This window comes from Thunnus albacares, chromosome 13 (genome assembly GCF_914725855.1).
Source record: "Thunnus albacares chromosome 13, fThuAlb1.1, whole genome shotgun sequence".
Lineage (NCBI taxonomy): Eukaryota > Metazoa > Chordata > Actinopteri > Scombriformes > Scombridae > Thunnus > Thunnus albacares.
Window position 1 is genome coordinate 31,194,698 of NC_058118.1, and position 25,104 is coordinate 31,219,801.

A 25,104-nucleotide genomic window follows, 5' to 3' on the forward strand; every position below is an offset into this window, starting at 1 on the left:
GGACTATTGTAATCTCCTCATATTTAGACCGTCCTCCGTCTTCATGAACTCACCTACAGATGGTCTGAAATGCAGCAGCAAGGATGAAGACCACCTCTCTTCATCGGCTCCCTGTTCATTTTAGAGTTAAATTCAAGACCTTATTCACTGACACTCAGCTCCTAGACGACACATCTGTCCTGTTTCCCCTCGATCACGACTAAAACTAAAAGGTGACTTTGCTGTGGAACCAGTTAGATATCAGACGTGTTCCCTCCATCTCTGTTTTAACATCTTGGTTAAAGACACATTGTTATTTGGCTGCTAATCCTTCAGTCTGTTATCATGTCTATAACTCTGTATGTGTACAGTGTTGTTTATTGTTGTTGTTGTTGTTTTCCTTCTGTGCAGCAGTTCGGTCCGTTTAAAACGTATTTAAATGTGTTCTAGAAATAAACTTTACTTACTTAAACACACACACACACACACACACACACACACACACACATACACACACACACACACACACACACACACACAGGCTAACAGTAAACTTCCTCAAACTTTGCTCCACCACTTCCTCTCTCTCTCCTTTCGGACTTCCTCCTCCTCTTCTTTAGCACCGCCCGTCCGCCTCACACTGAGATAGAGATCCGCTGTCCCTCCCTCCCTCCCGCACACACTCACACACTCACACACCCTCTCTCTCACACACACATACACACTGACACTGACACCGACACACACCCACACGGAGCGGGACTGCACGGAGCTGTGTGCCCGGACAGGAGGACTGATGACCGGTGAGTTGTTGCTCTTCACCCGCCCGGATCAGCTGAGTGTGTGTGTGTGTGTGTGTGTGTGTGTGTGTGTGTGTGTGTGTGTGTGTGTGTGTGTGTGTGTTTCCTCCTCTTGTCCAAACTTTCAGCACCAGCAGTTATTGATCTCGGCTTTAATTCCCGTCAGCTGATCGATCGGTTCTCCAGCCGATCAATAAGCGTCTTGTTTGTTTGTTTGTTTGTTGACGTTGCTGCAGGAAACTGAAGATGGAGTGCGACCACTCCCAGTGTGTGTGTGTGTGTGTGTGAGCGTTTGTCACTCACTTCTTCTTTTAACTTTGACATGAATTCATTATTTACAACGAAGCTTTTTAAAATGACCGTAAAATATCAAAGATACGAAGAGAAGAGAAGAGAAGAGGAAGTAAACTGAAATGTCGAAGTCAATATTAGAATATTACAGTGGTGGAAAGTAACTAAGTACTGTACTGAAGTACAGTTTGAGGTACTTGTACTTTACTTGAGTATTTCCATGTGATGCTACTTTCTACATTTCAGAGGGAAATATTGTACTTTCTACTCCACTACATTTATTTGACAGCTTTAGTTACTTTTCAGATGAAGATTTGACACAATGGATAATATAACAAGCTTTTAAAATACAACACCTTGTTAAAGATGAAACCAGTGGTTTCCAACCTTTTTGTCTTTTGACGTCTTACAAAAAGCAGTGTGTAGTCGGGGTCACATTTCACATGTCTATGAGTTGTTAACAGCTCCACCAAATAGTGATTTTTCCCTCTAAACTTCTCACATGCTTTCATTTCAATAAATGTTCAAATGATCCAATATTTCAGCAAAAATCAAAGATTAGAGACAAAGAACTTTGTTTTTTCTTCTTTCCTCTCCCATTAATCATCTCACCACCCCTCAGATTTATCTGCTGACCCTTTGGAGGGGCCCGACCCCTAGGTTGGGAACCACTGGACTAAACTAGCTAACTGTATATAAAGTAGTGTAAACTAGCTCCACCTCCAGCAGCTACAACAGTAACATGCTGCTCTAACACTGATGCTTCACTATTAATAATCTAATGATGTCATATATAATAATATATCAGTCAGAGGGACCAAACCACTACTTTTACTGCAATACTTTAACTACATCAAGCTCATAATACTTATGTACTTTTACTGCAATACTTTAACTACATCAAGCTCATAATACTTATGTACTTTTACTGTAGGAGGATTTTTCATGCAGGACTTTTACTTGTAATGGAGTATTTTTACATGTCTGTATTGGTACTTTTACTGCAGTAAAGGATCTGAGTACTTCTTCCATTACTGAGAATATCACTGGAATATTCACCTATATAAACATTTAAATAGAAAAATAACATTGTCTAAATGAATACCAGTGTCTTTAATACTAATAGAATATTAACAGCATAATGTCTAAATCAATATTAAATTATTTTAGGGATATTATAGAGGAGAGTGGTCATATGAAGTGAAATAGTATCCATAGTGATACTATAGGAATAACATAGGTACAACGTCTGAATAACTTTGTACTACATCATCAATTTCTCAAAGAACTTGAGTACAAAGTCCAGAGGTTGTCATGTGTAGCACAACAAGCTAGCGAAGCGTTCCTGCACACGCTCAGTGACGTGTGTCTTACACAGAACTACTCTCTGGAGACATGAAAACGTGATGCTGTTATTAGTCTCTGGAGCCGTTTCTAAACAAACTGACGTGACCGAAACCCTTCATGATGAAGGAACATGTCACCCAGTGCAGCGGTGTGACTCACTGATACACACACAATACTTGTTAGTAGATCAGTTCATTGTTGGTTTGCATCCAAACATGAAGAAAAATATAGAAAATCACCAGAATGATCCTTTAATGGGTCAACCACGTATTGACATGTCATATTAGTGTATGTTTCTGTTCATGTATGGAAGTGTGTTGTGTAGTCATGTATGTGTATGTGTGTGACCACAGGAACGTGTAGGTATGTGTGAATACAAAAAATCAAATAAATAATAAAGAAATGTAGTAGTAACTAATTGTCCTGCTACAATACCACTACCATATTATAGGAAATCTATGAACACAAATGTAAAACTGTTGTGAATTTGTTATATAAATATATATATATATATTCCATCTGAGTACCTTTAAAGCACTAGATCCAAGTGCTATAGAGATATTATAGGGGCACTTTTAGCATTTAGAGGATAGCAGATATGATAAGTGATATTAATTATGGTGCTGGCATTAATCAATTAATGAAATAAATTATGAGTTCAAAATGAATGAAGAACATCATCATTTGCAGCCATGAACATTACACAAGACAGCAGTGAATGTTATAATAAACACAAAAAGTCAAATCAATACTGGATTGACTAATAGTGTCCTGACGCCGGCCAAGATGATGTCACACAGTGTGTCAGCGGCCACACATGCTCAGATGTGATTCAGAAACACGACAGTCAAGTTAGACAGTTTTAGGATTCCCAGAATGAGACAGGAAGTCAGATACGTCAGAGATCGTCAAGTTAGTGCTGATGTGGTGAATCATTCAGCTGCTAGAAACTGTAAATACAAACATATGCATCATTTTAGCCATTTTAGTCCAATGTTCTAGCCCTGGTTTGGTCCAGTATTCTCTGGTGTTTTAGGCCTGGCTTGGTCCAGTATTCTCTGGTGTTTTAGCTCTGGTTTGTACCAGTATTCTCTGGTGTTTTAGGCCTGGTTTGGTCCAGTATTCTCTGGTGTTTTAGCTCTGGTTTGTACCAGTATTCTCTGGTGTTTTAGGCCTGGTTTAGTCCAGTATTCTCTGGTGTTTTAGGCCTGGTTTGGCCCAGTATTCTCTGGTGTTTTAACCCTGGTTTGGCCCAGTATTCTCTGGTGTTTTAGGCCTGGTTTGGCCCAGTATTCTCTGGTGTTTTAACCCTGGTTTGGCCCAGTATTCTCTGGTGTTTTAGGCCTGGTTTGGCCCAGTATTCTCTGGTGTTTTAGGCCTGGTTTGGCCCAGTATTCTCTGGTGTTTTAGCTCTGGTTTGGTCCAGTATTCTCTGGTGTTTTAGGCCTGGTTTGGTCCAGTGTTCTCTGGTGTTTTAGGCCTGGTTTGGTCCAGTATTCTCTGGTGCTTTAGGCCTGGTTTGGTCCAGTATTCTCTGGTGTTTTAGGCCTGGTTTGGTCCAGTATTCTCTGGTGCTTTAGGCCTGGTTTGGTCCAGTATTCTCTGGTGTTTTAGGCCTGGTTTGGTCCAGTATTCTCTGGTGCTTTAGGCCTGGTTTAGTCCAGTATTCTCTGGTGTTTTAACCCTGGTTTGGTCCAGTATTCTCTGGTGCTTTAGGCCTGGTTTGGTCCAGTATTCTCTGGTGCTTTAGGCCTGGTTTGGTCCAGTATTCTCTGGTGCTTTAGCCCTGGTTTGGCCCAGTATTCTTTGGTGTTTTAGCCCTGGTTTGGTCCAGTATTCTCTGGTGTTTTAGCTCTGGTTTGTACCAGTGTTTACTGGTGTTTTAGCCCTGGTTTGGTCCAGTATTCTCTGGTGTTTTAGCCCTGTTTTGTGCAATATTCAGCTTGTTAAAGAAGAATTCTGCTTGTTTTAACAACTTTAATGTTTTTTTCTGTGTGTGTTGACATAAACTGCTGAACAAGACTCTCATTTAACACATTTTCTTCACACATGCCGCTGCTGGATGAACAGAGTGGCGGACAAACCCATCCTGTTTCGGTTTCAACACAAACCAGTTCCTCTTTGGCCTTTGGGGTGATGGGGGTGGGGGGGTGGGGGGGTGGGGGTTGGAAACAATGCCTTACGGTAAATGTGGAGGATTTTGCTTCTGTCAGACTCAGTCAGCAGGTCTCTGTCAGCGTTGTTGCCTTCACCATGTGTAGCTCTGGAAACAGAAAAGAAGTCTGACAGATCAGAAACACGATAAGTAAGATGATCAGACAAACGACTGAGAAAATGAAAGTGAATAGTAAAATTAAAAAACAAACTAGAAGAAACTTGCTAGCCTAGCCACATTGATGCTATAAACAACTCACAATGCAACACTCTGTAGGAGCCTGTGTTACAACAATACTCTTTCCAATCAAAAGAACATATGTTGTGAATATGCAAATGCACAGTCCTCAAATAGGACAACTTTTTCCAAAGTAGTTTCCAATATAAAATATTGTGTTATATCTGGGCCAGTGTGGCTTCCATGTTTGGGCCTATATTTTCAATGTTCCCGAATGTTTTAGCCCTAATTTGGTCTGATATTGAGTTCAGTATTTTTCAATTTTTAAGCCCTGGCTTAGTCAAATATCCCTTAGTTTACCTCGTTTTGTTTCAGTATTCTCTGGTGTTTTAGCCCCATTTGGTCTGTTATTCTCCCAGTTACTACATGTTTCTGCCTGTTTCCATAAGGAACATCTGTGTTGTTTGAAATGTTTCTGTTAACAAGAACTAGTGTGAAAAATTCTGCAGTTTCTCAGTATACTTTTTTTTTTTTTTTCCACCTCTTACTTGAAGTTGTACGTTACCTCTTTTTGTCCTTAAAAATACCAAAATCTACTGTTCGCTGTCAGTATTTTTTTCAGAGCAGGTGTTTGCAAAAAATATTCTGTAAACCTCGTAGCTCTAATTTGAGAGATTTTCCTGTCGAAGCTTCAGCTGCAGGACGACGCAGTTCCTCTGTAGGTCAGGAGACTCTTTCTAAACCCACGAGATAAATAAAAATAGAGAGAGAGAACACAGCTGACGAGACGAAACTGTAGCTGTTTGTTACTTCCTGAAACATTCACATACAAACCAGTCAAACTGATTCTGTCACTCTGCATTGGTAGTTTTGGTTGATTTAAATTTAGCCCCTATTTCCCATCAGTCCCGTTCCTCCCTGTCCCCCCACTCCCCGAAGAAGACGCCATGTTGGATGTTACCATAAATCCTTAAACTGTGGCCACAGCTTCTTCAACTGCAGATGTTCTGTTGATGTAAACTCAACACCTCATGTCATACCTCTGTTCATCAGTACTGTTCTTATTTCGACTTGGATCTACTTTGCTGTTTTTTCGATCACTGTTAAGCTGCTGTTAACTCCATGCTGCACAAATGTTTCCCATTAAAAGCCTGTAAGTGGTTCAAAGGTCATAATCCCTGCCTTTCCTGGTAGGTATCTAATTTGAAATGTCCGCAGGAAGTTCTGACTTTCACTGATGACAATTTAAGATCAATTCAAAATAAAAAAAACCCAAATAAACAGCAAAGTAGAAACGACTGAAATTAAACAAAGAATTAAAACAGAGAAAGTGTCACGACAGTTATACTAAATTTAAACAAATATGTAACACAAACAGGTTATTATTATGGACTCAGACATTATTTGATTACCTGCGTTTGATTGAATTTGATCATTTCTGGTTTATGATTTCTGATCAATCATCTTTCACTCATTTTGCTTTGGAAGAACAGTCCTCTCTTCCTGTTTGCTGATCAGGTTCAGGTTATTTTCTCCTATTGTTTGTCTGGAATAGTAGATCAATTCATTATTGATTTGGCCTCTAAACATGAGATTTGTTGACAAAAATAAGAACTATAAATTCATCAAAAATCTTAACAGCAACTAACAGCCACTAAAAATCTTTACCAACTCAACCTCTGTGTGTTGAGTCATATTGTTTTTGTTATTCTCTCTATATGTTATTACACCTACCTCATGTCTATCTAATTTGTCACCATTTTGTACCATGTCCAATTATACTAATCAAAAAAAATAAAAAAGACAAAATACCTATAACATTCCCATATCAGTATCTCACTTTATACCCACTACTCTCTGAATTAAATCCTATAATATTTCTATGACATTGGTACAACTTTGTCAGAGGTGGGTTGTAATTAAGTCCATGTTTTTGCATGGACTTAAATAGTCTATTAGTCCATAAATAAATCATATCACATCTTATATGTCCTAAAGTTGTTGCTGTAGCTTTGGTTTTCAGCTCAGTGTCTGATGGACTGACGGTTCTTCCTGTGATGAGTCATGTCAATGTTCTCATGGCTCTAAGTTACATTTACCTCATTATGCTAATGATTAACTGTCATTAGAATAGCTCAGAGATACTGTAAGTCTTTTTTTAGTTTCACACTTTAATCACACACACTGAGAGGAAGCTTGTTCTTTTACACAATGAGTGTGTTTCAGTCAGTTTCAGCTGCTGCAGGTTACTGATCTCCATTCCTCTTCCTCTTTTTTCTTAACGTGTTTTATTTCTTTCTTCCTCCTTCTTTCACAGTCTGACTCTGTCAGCTCCCTCTGATCTGTTCAGACCTGCTGGTTTTACCACACAATTTAAACTGAAAACCCTCTCAGAGATGCAGGTAGCCTGTCAGTTTGAGCAAATTGTGTAGAAAGATGTTTGGAGTTTGGAGAGATCCGACTGACGAGCTCCAAAACATATTTGCCAATTAATTTTGGTACTGCACTTTGTTCAGTTTCACCATCTGGACTCACGCCATAAGTTAACCCATAAGACCTTTTTAAAACCACATAGAATACAAATGAACCCCCAGATATGTAATTTGATCATGTGACAGTAATCAGCAGGATGACATCATCTGTCGGTGCTTTCCAAAACTGTCACACATCACTGTTAAACAATAATGATGCTCTATGATGAAAATGATCACTTTGTTTAAGTTTAGAGAAACATGTGGTGTGGGTTCAAGTTACCACTTCCTTTAAGTTGGACCACCTCCGTCGTCATGGCAACAATGATAACCACGGGGTTAAGATTCATCCAGCCCTCCTCCTCTGAATGAGGTCATCTGACCACATATATACGTATATACTTCTCTGTCACTACGGCTGCTAGACGCTACTGTATGTTGTTTCTGGGCGACTGACTTTAAGACCTGTTGTGTTATTTTTCTTGCGAGGACAGACTCAACTATTTATCAGGGTTAGCATAATTTCGTTGTATGAATCAGGAACCAATAAATACTCAGTGGTTCCTGCTATAAATATAGGAACAGTGGAAGAAAACAAGATTATGGGGAACAAATGAGTAACAACTGGGCATTTTAAAGAAAGGAGAAATAAATGATACTCTGCTGCATGCAGGGGTTCGACGACCACCTTCCCAAATAAATGAGAAAACAAACATAACATGACAAAAAAAAAGGAGAAAAAATAAACTGGGCTGTAAATATGTGTTATGCCACTGTCAGCTGTAATAATATTCAAGACCTTTTAGAGGAGAAGTCAGATCATCCTCTGAAGAACATGAATGTCCAGTGAACCCAATTTCACAACAATCCATCAGATAGTTGATGAGACATTTCAGTGTGTGACCCAACGAGGTGGAACGTCAATATAATCTTCACACTGACCAGAGGAAACATGGTCAGCGTCACAGTTTTTCCTGTTAACATCCTCACTGTGGTCACTCAGCTAAAACGCTGCCTATGATAACAGTGTCTGTTCAGTTAACTGAAACTATCAGAACTGAAATGTTTTTTAGACTTTATAGTTTCAGATAGTTTAAAGGAATACTTTAGGACTGATAACACGTTAAATACAGAGCTGGTTATGCTGGTTTCCCTCTGTTTCCAGTCTTTATGCTAAATATGCTGCTGGCTGTAGCTTAGAGGTATCAATCTGAACATTTAACTCTCAACAAGAGAGAGAAGAAGAAGAAGAAGAAGAAGTGTATTTCCCCAAAAAGTCAAACTACTTATTGAAGTTCAAACCCTCATTTCAAGCAGATGGTTTCTGTTGCTGCTTTATTTCAACATGAAACCACAATGACACTTTTCTACTGAAAACTTCCTTTTTTCCGACTACATCTGAGTTACAAAATGTCATAGTTTCAACATTTGAGACGTTTCTTTCATTGTTCTTCCGTATCTGTGCAGTTTATTAAAGCTAATATGAATAAATAAGCTTATTTATTCATATTATATGTGTTTTAGTATCACTGGTTTATTCTGACTTTAAGTGACAGAACGAGCGGTGGCTTATCTCAACTGTTTCAAAGCCTGATGTCTTATTCCTCTGTTGTTGTCCAAAAACTATTAACAACAGAAATACTCATCAGAGCACCAAATCTTGATTCATCCGCTGCTGAAAATAGTCCCCAACAAATGCACTATTTCCTCCTGTATGTTTGTTTGAGAGCTGTTACTGAGCCTTTTTCAAACATGAAAACTATATTTGTGAGCTGTTTTTAAAGATTTATGTCTCCAGTAGGAACCAATAAGCTTAGAGAAGGAGGAGTATTGACGGCAGACAAATACTTTAAAATCTAAACTTTATATAAAGTAGTAATTCAGATTAGCAGGAATGAAGCTAATTAAAATATGTGTAATGATAACCTTACACCTTATATATATGCTTATATATACAGGTCTAGTTTAAAGAGGACATATTCTGCACATTTACAGCTCTATATTTATATTCTGGGGCTCTACTGGAATATCTTTGCATGATTTCCAGTTAAAAACTCCTTATTTATCTTCTACTGGTCCTTTATGCAGCCCCTCAGTTCAGCCTCTGTCTGAAACAGGCCGTTTTAGCTCCTGTCTCTTTAAGGCCCGCCTCCTCATGAGCCCACTCTGTTCTGATTGGTCAGCTTTCAGGAAGCTTCCTCCGGCTCCGGAGGCTACGTAAACAAACTATAGTAGCAGGATTTCACTTCTTTGTTCACATGTTGGGGCTGAATCAGATCTTAAATATGAGAGTGGACAACACATGGAAACGCCTTAGCAACCACCTTAGCAACCACCTACAGAGCGGATCAAACGGGTGAAAAGGTGAAACCAATTGCGGAGATGCCTTAAACCTGCAAAGCTGGCTCCATAAAGAAGTCTGATTGTATGGAAGTCTATGAGAGAATGACCCTACTTCTCTCTTGATTTATTACCTCAGTAAACACTTTCCTGATGAGTTTATGGTCACAATCACTAGTTTAAAGTCTTTTTCAATACAGTATGATGTTCATTTTGTAAATTATGGTCCCATTTGGAGTAAAATAGATGATAAAGCAGGTATGCTTTAGGGTGTGGCTACGTTGTGATTGACAAGTCGCTACCATGGCGATGCATTAGGTGCTGCAGTTGGACCTTGGGAAGCTCCTCCCCAGCTCCATGCTCTCATCCAAATATGGTCACTTCTCATCACTTCTGGTTCCAAAAAAACCAAGATGGCGACACTCCTCCGTGCTTGCCCCGCTTCCACGTCCTGTCACACCACTTTTATTATTTCCACTCCAATGCAGCTCCAGGCAAGGCCGTGGTCTCCTTTGAGCCCACCGGGTGTAGCAGACCAAGCGCTACGTAAACAAACTATAGTAGCAGGATTTCACTTCTTTTTCTCCGTCTTTACTCCAAATGTCAACTTCTCAAATCCATCCGTACATGTCGGAGCTGAATCAGATGGTGGACAAAGCAAAAAACCTCAGCAACAGAGATTATAGAAGGGATGGATGTTTATTGGCAGGTGTGACGAGCTGACGTCATCTCATTGGAAAAGTGAAAAAACGTTGCAAACGAAGCGGCTTTGTCTTGCAGATAACATTTCTACATACTGCACAACAGGAGATAAATAACATAAGAACAAAAAGCTGCATATGTGAGGTGTTTGTAAAGATCTTCAGTAGGTACTAACAGGCTTGGAGCTGAGAGACACAGACAGAGACAGAGAAGGGAGGGAGTGGAAGTTATTGAGAGATGAACTAACATGTTGTTGGTTTGGCTTTTGCACATGGGATACGATGAGAAGAAGTTCAGGGGAGAAGAGTCGGGAGGAGAGAAAAAAAAACAACAAAAAAAAAAAACCCAAACTGTGAGATCAGAGGTTAAAGCGTCCAGCAGGAGTGAGATCAGCAGACCTCCGCCCAGAAAGAGAGAGAGAGGAGGAGGGTGGGGTCACCGTCCCCAGAGTCTGGGCTGAGCCACTTCTTTCTCTATCCAGACATGTGAAGAGACACTACAGAGTTAGTGTTTCATTGTTCGGCCACACAGTCCACTGGAGTTATATCCATACGCTCACTATTCACAATTAAAAACTTTTATTGTCTACTTTCCTCTTCAAGAATCACAAACTCTGACTCTCAAACTAACATCATGAAACTAAAACTAAAAACACAGAGACGCTGAAATATGTATCAAAACTGACCTGTTGTTAGTTTACAGTTTCTATTATTGGTCTTCTTCCTCTTCGCTGTTTCACTCAGACTGATATACAGACAGGTGACATATTAAAGGTCTAGGTGTGAATGCTGGACCCCTACAGCGAGGGGATCCGGGTCCACATGTCCCCTTAGAGGTGAAGGGTCAAAGTAGTTGTGAGTGATCAGCTTTATTCTATGATGAAACATGTCTGTCCTGATGAGAGTGGTCTGATGTGAATCATACGTTATGACCTTCACAGTCACCAGATCTCAACCCATCATCATCATCACAACACCACATGAGGAAGATCTTTATGAAGACTGATGTTCAGAGACTGTAGGATCAATAACAAGGAGCTTTAATTTGTCACCCGTCTGTGTTATATTTATTGTTTATATTATATATATGAACCTGGATGTCAGATATGAATTTATTACGATATGAGTTGGTGTCTTGACCTTGAATGACTGTTTTGACCGGGACATAATCTTTGTGGTTTGAGAGATGACATTAGTGACTCAGAAACCATCCTGGTGATGTTGAGATGATCTTTTTCAATTTGGAAATAAGTGACTCAGACACGCTGAATGACCTCAGTGACTCTGACGTGACCTTTGAGGACTCGGACAGAATCCGTGACATGGACTCAGTGACCCGGACACAAGCTGGGACACTATCTACTACTACTACTACTACTACTACTACTACTACTACTACTACCACCAATACCAGTACTGCTATTAGTACTTGTTATGCTGCTACTGTGTGTTTTTATTTCTTAAAATTAGACCAAAGTAGGAAAGAAAAGAGACACATACAGAAAATCAGACCAATTGTCTTTCTGTCTCGTAAATATAAATAAAGTTTTAACACAAACTGACTCTGTGTGTGTGTGTGTGTGTGTGTGTGTGTGTGTGTGCAGGATAACATCTCTGTTTTGTTTAGAGGTCATTTCCTTCTGCAGCAATCATTTCCATAAACACAAATACTGACAGAGGACAAACTCCCCTCTGTCTCCCCCCCTCCTCTCTCCTCTCTGCAGGCAGACGATGGGACGTCACGTGTCTCTGAACAAACTGTGTTAACTGAAGGAAACTGAAGCGTCTCTGACAGCCGGAAACACGACGAGTTAACCAATCAGACTCCTGAAGCTAAACAGACAGGTGATGGTTGATCTTTTATCCTTAGTTTTGATTTTCACTGTAAATATTCTCTCCGTCTCTTTGTTTACTTTAGAAGTCACTCAAGCATTCATCTTTCTGTTGTTACTATATCAGCGCACCTTAAAGCTACATTAAAATGTCTAAAACAACTAGACCTGTGTTATATATGTTGTTGAGTTGTGTACTTACATTATCCCAAATGTTTCCAACAGTTTTCAAACCCAGAGAAATCTGTAATTTAATCAAAGTAACGGACCGTTTCATTTGGTCGCCTGTCGATGGCGTCATACCTCCTCTACCAAAGAGTAAACACGCACCAGATGCATACGGCGGCGCTGTGTTTGTCCGCTACAATGGCGTCTACCAAAGAGTAACTTACACACATACAAGATAATACATCGGCGTTGTGGTTGTTCTACACAAACTGTTATAAATGGACTTTTATTCAGTTTTAAGTCACATTTTCATGATAAATTTAGGTGGTTTTTAACTATATCTTTTAGCCGGAAGAAGGATTTTAGTCATTGGACGTCTGGATCTTAAGTTATCAGAGAAATAAACTGGACAAACGTTAGCAGCAGCTCGGCTAACAGCCCCTCCAGGAAGTCCGCTGGTCACCGAACATCGTCGGAGAAACATTGATTTTTTAGGTGAAACAGCTTTAATTAGTATTTTTACCTGTAATCTCCGGGTCGGTTTGTTCTGGAGAGGAGGAGACCTCTGCAGGTAAAAACATCCTGAATGATGAACACTGGAGTAATCCTATCCTGGTGAAGCTGGTTATTTAACGACAAAGACAACAACTCCCATGATCCCTTGCTACTTCACACCGTCATCACACTCTGTCTGTTGTTATTGTTTTGATTGAGACGCCTAGCAGCTGAAATTACATGTTGTGCGTTTAAGGGCGGCATATTCTGCTTTTGGAGGTTTCATGTTATTTATATCCTGTTCTGCAGGATGTCAAACGTGATCAAAGTTTCAAAACTTGAGGTGAACATATGTAGAAATGTCGCCTGCGAGTCAAAAGTCAGGGCTTCAACCTGCTCTGAACGCTTCGTTTTTTTACTACCTTGCTGACGAGCTGACGTCAGCTCATCGCAGCTCCGACATGTACGGATGGATTTGACTTAGCTGGTTGTTCTCGACCACTTTAGAAAAAGTAGGATTTAATACGGAAGTATAACGACGCCAATACCTTGGGGAGCGCACCAACCGCATTTGAGCGCTTTCTCAGTCTGCAAGTAAAACATTTGAGAGCTGATTTGTAAGAACAGAGACGACACACTAAACAACATTATTACTTTTTGTTTCTTTCATCAATACAGCCTCCTATGAGTAATATTATTCATGTTCATTCAGCTACACGAGTCTCATGTTTTACCTGTTTTAATGCTGGTAAAACTGCTACGTCTGTTTAAACAGGACTTCACTGCATTTAACACCAGAACTGAGAGCTCAGTTATGTATTTAGGTCATTTTGAGAGAAGATTCTGTCATGCCGTCACCCTGCGTTACTCATAATACACACACACATAATGACGTGGCTAAAAAAAACAACAAAAAAAACTCAGGAGCTTATTGACTGAAGCGTCGATTCAGTGACTTTTAGGCGGCGGTTCTGGTAAATCAGTATTAACCCTTCGTGCGCCAACAATAATGAAGTGGAAACAAGTGATGAAACAGCTGAATTCGAGATGCTTTAGTCCACCGGTAGTCTGTCGCCTTCAGATCGTGTTTCCTCTTGTCAGACACCAGCGGAATGAAAGCAGCAGCGTCCTGTCGTTACCACATGTGGCAGCAGGTGTCGCCGTTGCTGCTGCTTCAGCAAAAGTTACAGAGTCTCACGTTAATGATTTATGTTTTGTTTGTGTGTCTTATCTCACATCTCTTCCTTAGTGATTGCTGCTGCTGAAACAACCTGATAAACGTTCATGTGTGTGTGTGTATGTGTGTGTGTGTGTGTTGCAGGTAGCTGAAGGGGTCAGAGGTCATCATGCAGAGTATAAAGTGTGTGGTTGTGGGTGATGGAGCTGTGGGGAAGACCTGCCTCCTCATCTCCTACACCACCGGAGCTTTTCCCAAAGAGTACATCCCCACTGTGTTCGACAACTACAGCAGCCAGGTGTGTGTGTGCCTTTATTTATTAGGGACCGAGCCCAAAAGGCAGAGGACTACTGTAAAACAATTCTTTGTTTGTTTTTCGTGTGTTTGTTTGTTTCTTTATTATTACGCCACTTAAACCCTTAATTTGACCCCCTAAACATGCTCAAAAACTCACCAAATTTGGTACGCACATCAGGTCTGGTGAAAAATTTGATGAAATGTAAAAATTAACCCCCCAAAGTGACAAAATGTGCTCTCTAGCGCCACCTATTTAACTAAAATGGCCGCCACAGCCCGTAGGAATGTCTTAGAAACCAAAACTCAATTATTTGTCTCATCAAGACCTACAAATCATACGCTGACACTCCTGACCTAAATCCAACAGGAAGTCCACAATTAGCCTTTCAAAATAAGATTTTGCCCCAATTTTGGCCCCCAACAAACGCTATTTCCTCTGAGGGAATCTTAATAGATGACTTATGACACTGTGCTGAAAAAAAGTTGTTAAAAACTTTGTAATAACTTGAACGGTTGTTGCAGTGCCACATCACACCTTACAATGTAAACCAATGGGGAGACAATCTATGGGCATGGACTTTGTGTCAAACAGAGGCTTCTGACGTCTAAACTATAAGTCTGACCACTTTCAAACCTGTATCAATGGATTCGCCACGAAAATTCCTACTAAGATGTTATTTTTAATGTAAGATTTGGCCAAAGTCATGGGATTTATGAGGATATTTCACAAGAAGCGTACTCTAAAATCCTCCTCTCCAACTGCTCCTGGTGATGTCACTCCCTCAGTGCTGTGAAACATTCCGCAATACACACTCATTATAAAATCACAGGAGGAGCAAGAAAAGACTTTAAAACTCACACTCTAATATCTCAAAAACAGTAAAAGATAGAAAAAACATGTAAATTCAAGATTTGTAGGTCAAAGTCTCGTGACTCATTTAAAGTTCAAATGAAGTTTGTATCTAAAACTATGTGGAAGCAGTAAATGTTCAAAAAGATGTGGGTTCGCTCACACTCTCCATTCAAATATATGAGTATTTTTCTGTGTCCAGCTGCAGTTACTTATTGTCTCTACACACCTGACAGTACACATGTCAATCAAACTTTCAAAATAAAAGCACACCACACTTGTAAGAAATATCCCAACCAATGCTGCTTGCAGCTTTAATTATCATTATTATTATTATTTGCATACAAACAAAGACAAGTTTTAAACTTCAAAAGAAATCCATAAGAATTGTAAATAGAACTGCTCATCAGGAACAAACAAACTGAATGTTTATTATTATTAAAACTATGAAGTTTAGAGATTTGGGTTTAAATGTTGGACAGAACGAAAATCAGTTATTACATTTAGGTATCCAAAAGTGTTTAAAGTGAGTCAACGAGATGTAAAAACCCCAAAAGTGACCTTGGACAACGTGTGTGTGTGTGTGGTGCGTTCAGGTGACGGTGGACGGCAGGATGGTCAGTCTGAACCTGTGGGACACGGCGGGTCAAGAGGAGTACGACCGGCTGAGGACGCTGTCCTACCCGCAGACCAACATCTTCATCATCTGCTTCTCCATCTCAAGCCCCGCCTCCTACGAGAACGTCAAACACAAGTGGCATCCTGAGGTCAGAGGTCACACATCTGCCCGCGCAACAGAGGTCATATTTAGAGATTAAAGCAACCAGAAAGTAACTTAAAACTCAGGATAAGTGCTACTGAAGCGCCCCTTCAACCTGTTGTATGGAAACTCAAAGTGTCCAATATTAAAGGACTAGTTCACAGTTTTTCCAGTATGTCTTAAACCAGTAGTTTTCATCGCTGTAATCATTCCTCCTGCTCATACTGGATATTAAAAGATCCTTCAAATGTGCTTTCAATGGAAGTGATGGAGACCAAAATCCACAGTGTGTCCACACAGTCATTTAAAAGTTGATGTGAAGTTTATATTCAGCCTTTTTAGCATCAAATTCCCTCTTTGTGTTTCCTCGGACAGTGTTTCCCTGTTGAGCTGCGCCCATTCAACCTGTTGTATGGAAGCTCAAAGTGTCCAATATTAAAGGACGAGTTCAGTGGAAGAAGTACTCAGATCCTTTACTGCAGTAAAAGATCTGCAGTAAAAGTACTAATACATCAATGTAAAAATCCTCCATTACATGCATGAAAAATCCTACTACAGGTACTAGTACTAAATATTATCAGCTTGATGGACTTAAAGTAGAAAGTACAATATTTCCCTCTGAAATGTAGTGGAGTGGAAGTATAAAGTAGCATCACATGGAAATACTCAAGTAAAGTACAAGTACCTCAAAATTGTATTTAAGTACAGTACAGTTAATGTATTTAGTTGATTTCCACCACTGGTTCTTTTATTTGTCTCTTTCCTGTTTACTGAAGTTGGTCATCATCATCATCCTCAGGTGTCTCACCATTGTCCCGGCGTTCCCATCCTCCTGGTCGGTACTAAGAGCGACCTCCGGAACGACGGCGAGACTCAGAGGAAGCTGAAGGAGCAGAACCAGACGCCCGTCACCCATCAGCAGGGCGCCGCCCTCGCCCGCCAGATCCATGCCGTCCGTTACCTGGAGTGTTCGGCGCTCAACCAGGACGGCATAAAGGACGTGTTTGTCGAGGCTGTGAGGTCCTTCCTCAACCCGCAGCCCACCGTCAGTAAGAGGCCCTGCGTGCTGCTGTAGGACCGAGCCGGCCAGAAACACTGAGTGGGCTGATATGTGCCTGAGAGACTGTTTGTTAAAATGTGTTAATTTTTAAATGTGTTTGGTTAGAATTTTATCTTGAGTAAGAAAATGTAACTCAGATGTTCATGTTGATAAGGATGTTTTGGGGGTTTTTGGTCCGACTCACATCAAGCTTTAAATGAAACCAACTTCACCTTCTCTGATGTGACTCAATGTTTTAAAGATTAAAAGTTAAATGTCCACAAAACTTTTCTGTCCTCACTGAAACGCCAGTTCAGTCTCTTCTTTGTCCTCTTTTACTCCTTTTATGTGTTAACGTGTAGACGACACCAGGGATTTGATGAAGGTTGTTTTTTGTTTTTTCCCGCTCAAAACTTCAGTGTGCTCTCCTGCTCAACACAACTGGACAAATTTTAAATTAAAGAACAAGTTTAATAACTTAGAATGAAAGTTAAACACATATTTACTCCTTATGGAATAAAGTCTACATTGTTTCTTAAAGTAAAATTGGACAGAGACTCTCATGCAGCAGCTGTTAGCTGGTTAGCATCGTGATCCTCATTGAACGTTTCAGCACCGCACCACTAATGTTTTGTGTTTACAACAATATAATATCAGAACAGAAGCTTTGCTAGGTTCAATATTTCTTCATCCAAAACACAGAGTGAGACTCATTTGGTCCAGTTTGCCATGATGTGGCCTCTAGGGTTAGCTGTTAGCTCGCCAGCTAGCCATGCGAGTGTCATTACGTCACCAAGCTTTCAGACTGTACTGCTGACTGTGTGTTCAGACAAAAGGCAAAGTGAATTTTAGAGAACTGGAGTGTGAGCAGCTGGTTCCTGAAGTGTTTTCCCATTTCTAATGTTGCTTTAATCGATTTCAATGTTACTGAACACAGAAACTCAGGACTCTCCTGATAATATAACGATCCGACAGGTTTATATTCCGGCACCAGTTCAAGTTATTTACACTTTGTTCATTGCGTTTTGTCCATGACTTTAGCTGACAACTTAAGAATACTACAATACCCATGAGCCTCGGCTGCTGTTGCTATGGAGAAGAAGCAGATCAAAGCATTGTAAACAAAACATGTCGCCATGGTTACTGGATTCACTCAAAATGACCCAGAAACTAAAAGTGAGCTGATTTAATCTGCAGATTGTAAAATAAATTTAATCTTTAGTTTCTGCTCACTGAATTTCTTGCTGAAATGCACCTTGGGAGTCGTAGTTTGTAGTCGTATCTCAAATATTTGAAATTGATTCTAAATTTCACAATAATTGTTTTTAATTAGCCTTAATAATATAATTTGAAACAAAAGTGTCTTTTCTCTATGTGTTTATTGGTATCTAACCAATGAACACATGCCTGCTACACACAGACGCCTGTGTTTGAAGCCTTTTTTGCTATTTTGTAACATTGCTATCAAAAGTAATATTGACCAGTAAATGATTAAAACGTAATTAAGTTATAGTTGTAGACAGTTAATGATAGGAGGCGGTTTGATGAAGAACATAAAAGTCAAATCTGAGGAAACAACCTGGTTTGGTGTGAACTTTAACATTTTAAATTGTGAGTGAAAACTTAAATGCATGATGCTGCTGTCCATAAACACTGACAACATAACTTGGAGTAAAATTCTACAATAATAAAGCAACAGTTTGACGTAGTACACCTCTAAAGAAAAAGTATTTCTAATTTGATGTTAATATTTTTATTCCTCTCTTGTACCAGCTGAGATTCATTTTATTTGAACATGGCTTGATTATTAACATTAAATAATGATGTTTGTCTTATTTTAATGTCATTATAATGTGGAATATGTGCAGTTTTTCTCATTATTATTATCATTAAGTTCCCCAGATCTGACTCCATCAGCCAACTTTCATCCAGAAAAATGACTGTAGGTGTCTGTCTGTGTTGCTGTGTGCAGGTGTTTTGTTGTTCAGGTAAATGAAGTGGGGGTGGTGGTGGTGGTGGGGGGGGCAGGGGTTAATAAATGACCTGCAGACAAACAAACTTCCCCACAGGATGAAAAGGCTCTTATACTGTCAGCTAGTACAATAATCAAAACACAAACATCTCTGCAGCCTATCACATGACTTCATCTCATAAAATACTCTGTGTGTGAACCAGATGTCATGTCATCTGCAAGCAAAGCAAACTGATCATCTCTGATACTCACATATGTCATTGATATACAAAATACAGAGTTTAGGCCCCAAAACAGAACCTTGTGAGACTCCACTGTAATTTGTGCACTTAAATATCTTTATGAGTTTATGGGGAATTATGAATTATTATTGTGCACAACTCCAACATGAAATTATTCGTCCAGTGACATCACTCATATTAGAGCAGGTATAACAATAAGGAAATAGTCCTCCTTGACAAGATGCAAGAGGGAAAAGGGAAACTGGTAAACAAGGCTATGGCTAATGAATGATTGTAATGCATGATGCAGAGTTATCTATTGTGTAGTTGGTATGAGAGACCTGATAAACAGATGAGATGACTGTTACCTGAGAAGCAGTGAGTCAAATCAACGGTACAACAGCTTAGTTCTGAATTGCCAATTGAAATTACAAATTATGAAAGCACCAGGGTTCAAGCAACCTGATGAAGGTTTTATACAAATACTTGCTTGCTCCAAGGTGGCGTCTTGTGGATAATGGGGTCTGTTGTGCTGGGGTGAGGAGCCGGAGTCTCGATTTGGACATGAACAGTTTCCATTGGTAGAGAGCTCCTGGTTCATGCTCTCCTAGGCTTGACCCTCAGCTCATGACTCTACATTCTGAGGTTTCACCTCCTGTTGCTCTGATTCACATCTTCAGACTAGCAAAATGCAAGTTTTCAACATGCAGCATGGCAGAAAGCAAGAAGACAAAGTCAAAAGCAAGCAGCAGCCCAAAGAAGCAGCCTAAAAAAAGCAGCTTAGAGTCTGAGATAAGACACTGTTTTAAAGTCTCAGTCTGCCCGTCCAGAAGGTGCATCCTGGCCAATCCCAGGGGTTGCAGAGTTCTGGGGGAGCAGAGTCAGTCCCCTCCTGTCCACAGACAGGCAGGTACAGTTCCTGAATACAGTTATTCCATCGATCAAAGTATTTACAATTTAACAATTGCATGATTCCTAATTTTGCATTTTTGATAGTAGCTTTAGAGTTCGTAGATTGAAACAAGCAGAATGGTACTAAACATGATCATGGATGATGAGATTATGTTAGCGGTAGTGGAATAACAGTCTAACTAAAGTACATAACAACACTTATTGTGATATACACACATATCAACATACAACAATAATTGTCCTTAGACAAAATCTAAAACTACATTTGTAAGTCCATGGGTTCTACAGTCCTCTGCTCTCCTTGATCTGACTGCAAACAGCAGGGGTCCATGCCATTTGAGGGTGTGTGTGTGTGAGTGAATGGGGCATGGTATATGATGCAGCATGTCTTGTGCCTTATACTGGTTTGCCCAGTGATCAGTTCTTGGGTTGGTCATTGAAGTCCTGAAAGTCAAAACCCACAGTGGGATTACAGTTGGTGGCAGCTCGTCTCTGTGTGTGACTGACTGTTAGAGGTGAGTTATGATAACCAATGGTGGGGGTCGTTTATCCAAATGGTACCATCAGTTCACACTGGGTTGTGAATTGCTCTTCCCATCTTCCTGGCTCTTATAACTTGAAGGATCAAAGATGGTTTGGTGACCATGCAGTAGATGGGGGTTCCTTATCTGATCCTCTCTGTTTGCAGGAGGTAGTTTAGATGGTCAGTGAGGAGTTTGGGACTCTTATATACACTTATATATTATTGGCCAGCATTCCTGGGGGGTTGAAGAAAGAGCTACACCACATTCAATCTCCATACACTCAGATGTTTAACTGCAAACTGTGCAAACATACATATATTCCATCATGAATGTACAGAAAAATTGCAAAAATAACATAACTCCAAAGGCACAATCTTCACTGTGACATTATTTCTAGAAGAACATTTTAATGTTTGTTGTTTTGCTTTTGGACTGAAGGACAGAAGTGGACGAGACTGAAACTCTAAGAAGCAGTTTGTGTGACGGAGCGATTTCTTTCTCTTCAGTGTTTCAGGATGTCGTCCTTTCCTGCGGACCGTCTCCTCACTGGCAGGGAGTCACTTCCTCTTCCTGTCCCTCGTCTCCTTAAAGTCAACAATAGATAACTGGGACGTAGAGACGTGTGGATGTTTCTGTGGCAGTGTTTCATCTGAGGGTTCAACCATTTATCCCACCTCCTACTGATTAATAAAAAGAGAAGAACATTCTCACCACGTATGGAGAATTTGGGTCACTCTTTCACTGAAATAACGTGTCAGTTTTATTACAAATAATAATCAACCAGTCAAATCATTTACAGCACAATATTTTCAGGAGCATTTTGGGCATCTCAGTAGCACCGTCCATGATTTAAATGCACATTTTCTATTGCAAGAAAATATGATGGTATCACATCAAACCTGCAAGGGACTGAAGTGTCCTGCAGGCAGCGGTGGAAGGAGAACTCAGATCCTTTAGTTTAGTAAAAGTACATAAGTATTATGAGCTTGATGTAGTTAAAGTATTGCAGTAAAAGTACATAAGTATTATGAGCTTGATGTAGTTAAAGTATTGCAGTAAAAGTAGTGGTTTGGTCCCTCTGACTGATATATTATTATATATGACATCATTAGATTATTAATAGTGAAGCATCAGTGTTAGAGCAGCATGTTACTGTTGTAGCTGCTGGAGGTGGAGCTAGTTTACACTACTTTATATACAGTTAGCTAGTTTAGTCCAGTGGTTCCCAACCTAGGGGTCGGGCCCCTCCAAAGGGTCAGCAGATAAATCTGAGGGGTGGTGAGATGATTAATGGGAGAGGAAAGAAGAAAAAACAAAGTTCTGATACACAAATCTGTTTTCAGTTTTTGGACTTTTTCTCTAATCTTTGATTTTTGCTGAAATATTGGATCATTTGAACATTTATTGAAATGAAAGCATGTGAGAAGTTTAGAGGGAAAAATCACTATTTGGTGGAGCTGTTAACAACTCATAGACATGTGAAATGTGACCCCGACTACACACTGCTTTTTGTAAGACGTCAAAAGACAAAAAGGTTGGAAACCACTGGTTTCATCTTTAACAATGTGTTGTATTTTAAAAGCTTGTTATATTATCCATTGTGTCAAATCTTCATCTGAAAAGTAACTAAAGCTGTCAAATAAATGTAGTGGAGTAGAAAGTACAATATTTCCCTCTGAAATGTAGAAAGTAGCATCACATGGAAATACTCAAGTAAATGTATTTAGTTACTTTCCAACGTTGCCTGCAAGACAGTACTGGGACATTTTTATCTGCCATAATAATGTATTTAACACACAGTGTTCAGAAATGGCTCAGACTCACGTTAAAGGACACATATTCTGCACATTTCCAGCTCTATATTTATATTCTGGGGCTCTACTGGAATATCTTTGCATGGTTTCCAGTTAAAAACTCCTTATTTATCTTCTACTGGTCCTTTATGCAGCCCCTCAGTTCAGCCTCTGTCTGAAACAGGCCGCTTTAGCTCCTGTCTCTTTAAGGCCCCGCCTCCTGATGAGCCCACTCTGTTCTGATTGGTCAGCTTTCAGGAAGCTTCCTCCAGCTCCGGAGGCTACGTAAACAAACTATAGTAGCAGGATTTCACTTCTTTTTCTCCTTCTTTACTCCAAATGTAAACTTCTCAAATCCATCCGTACATGTTGGAGCTGAACAACACATGGAAACACCTTAGCAACCACCTTAGCAACAACCTTAGCAACCAAGGCTACAGAACAGAGGGACAATCTGACATCATCATTAGGAGGAAATAGAGGTGACTTTTCAAATTAAACATTCACAGCTTGTTGAAGCCCTGACCTTTGACTTGCAGACAGCATTTCTACATACGTTCACCTCAAGTTTTGTAACTTTGACCATGTTTAACATCCGACATCAGAACAGGATATAAATAGCAGTAATATAATCACATGACGTCTGTCGGTGTATGTGACTCACTGAAGTTGTGTGATTCAGCAGAAAAAACAGGAGAAGAAGAAATGTGTGATACATCAGTGTTTTTCCATTTCTATCAGTGAGAAGATTTTATCAAACTGCTGTGAGAACGCTGCAGTGACTCACGTCCAACATACACTCTCTCATTCATGACATCAGTCTTAATCTTCACCTCCTGACTCTGCTGCTGTTTGTCCTTCAACACAGTGAAACTGCCTCATGATGCAGAAAAATGTGAGTCTGTCAGAGCAGGTTGTCATAGAGTCATGAATTCTTGCTGAGGGAAACTGAACTGAATAACAGACAGAAATGTTGTTTTTTTTTTACATTTCAGATGGTTTGATACCTTTTAAAGGCAGAAATGCCAACAATCACTGACATAAACCAAACTGCTGGATGATCTTAAAACTGCATTAGCTGAAGTTTTGTTCTTCATTTGTCAGCAGAAACAAGCAGAACACTGACATGTCATCACATTCATACTCCACTAGAGGGAGCGCTACTGATTCTGTGTTAGGTTCAGAAGTTGTGTGAGTCAGGAGTCATTCTTATATTCTTCTGTTCTTTGGAACATTTTGCCTAAATATTTGAAAATAACAAGAAATGTAAATAGATTCAAGCCCAGTCTGAAAAACTGGTTTATAGGTGAGTCTTAAAAAGGTTCTGCTCTGTTCGGTGCCTTAATGACTTTATCAGTGTGATGTATTTTATATCTTAAAAGGTGATGATGTTTATTGTTGTTGTTGCTGCTGGGCTTTGTGTGTGTGTGTGTGTGTGTGTGTTGTTGTCTCTTATTGTGATGTTGTCGGTGTTGTAAAATTATACGCCCCCCCCCCCCCCGATTAAGGACCACAATCGAAATAAGCTTTCTAGCTTTATTGTGTTTTATCTTTCATAACTAAGTATCGAATAAAGTCTATCAATCAATCAATCATCACTTAGCAGGAATAACAATCTACAGCTGACTGTCTGTTTGCCGTTTGGTGCTGAGCAGGTAGTGTACAGTGCGTTTTTTTACAGCTTTTTTTCTGAAAACGATGCTATGAGACGCTGAGAGTGAACCAGAACAGTAAAGTTGCAGCCGGACAGATAAACAATGAGCTGAAACTCACTATAAAGCTCCGTAAAGCCGAGAGGAGCTGCAGAGTCTCTGATAATTCTCTGTAGGTTCATCACTACGAACCACAACCAACACGTTACTCACTGTATAGATCAGACTGAGGAGCAGAGAAATATGTTAGATAGATGCTGTAAGTGAATGTAAGGTGTAATGCAGTATCAGTGGTCTCAGTCAGATGACAAAAACCACAACATGCACATAAAATTTAAAGGTATAATATGTAATTATTCCACATTAAAATGTCTAAAAACAACTAGACCTATGTTATATATGTTGTTGAGTTGTGTACTTTATCCCAAATGTTTCCAACAAGTTTCAAACTCAGAGAAATCTGTAATTTAATCAAAGTAACGGACCGTTTCATTTGGTCGCCTGTCGATGACGTCATACCTCCTCTACCAAAGAGTAAACACACACCAGATGCATACGGCTGTGCTGTGTTTGTCCGCTACAATGGCGTCTACCAAAGAGTAACTTACACACATACAAGATAATACATCGGCGTTGTGGTTGTTCCACACAAACTGTTATAAATGGACTTTTATTCAGTTTTAAGACACATTTTCATGATAAATTTAGGTGGTTTTTAACTATATCTTTTAGCCGGAAGAAGGATTTTTAGTCATTGGACGTCTGGATCTTAAGTTATCAGAGAAATAAACTGGACAAACGTTAGCAGCAGCTCGGCTAACAGCCCCTCCAGGAAGTCTGGTGGTCACCAAACATCGTCGGAGAAACACTGATTTTTTAGGTGAAACAGTTTTATTCAGTGTTTTTACCTGTAATCTCCGGGTCGGTTTGTTCTGGAGAGGAGGAGACCTCTGCGGGTAAAAACATCCTGAATGATGAACACTGGAGTAATCCTATCCCGGTGAAGCTGCTTATTTAACAACAAAGACAACAACTCCCATGATCCCTTGCTGCTTCACACCGTCATCACACTCCGTCTGTTGTTATTGTTTTGATTGAGAAGCCTAGCAGCTGAAATTACATATTGTGCGTTTAAAACATGAAACTCAAAT

The 25,104-nt window shown here is 39.8% G+C and overlaps 1 protein-coding gene across 1 annotated transcript; it reads left to right on the forward strand.

Moving 5' to 3' along the window:
• Window positions 1-624: 624 nt before the first annotated feature.
• rhogb (ras homolog family member Gb) lies at window positions 625-18,136 on the forward strand. Its single transcript, XM_044370172.1, has 5 exons — window positions 625-782; window positions 11,986-12,106; window positions 14,078-14,231; window positions 15,677-15,847; window positions 16,640-18,136. Exons 3-5 carry the CDS (start codon window positions 14,103-14,105, stop codon window positions 16,913-16,915), a joined length of 576 nt encoding a protein of 191 aa, XP_044226107.1. The 5' UTR covers window positions 625-782; window positions 11,986-12,106; window positions 14,078-14,102; the 3' UTR covers window positions 16,916-18,136.
• Window positions 18,137-25,104: the final 6,968 nt, after the last annotated feature.

Coding starts and splice junctions, on each gene's coding strand:
- rhogb (XM_044370172.1), top strand. CDS start 14,103: ATGCAGAGTATAAAGTGTGTGGTTGTGGGTGATGGAGCTGTGGGGAAG. Junction 14,232..15,676: donor TCGACAACTACAGCAGCCAG/GTGTGTGTGTGC, acceptor TGGTGCGTTCAG/GTGACGGTGGACGGCAGGAT. Junction 15,848..16,639: donor AACACAAGTGGCATCCTGAG/GTCAGAGGTCAC, acceptor CATCATCCTCAG/GTGTCTCACCATTGTCCCGG.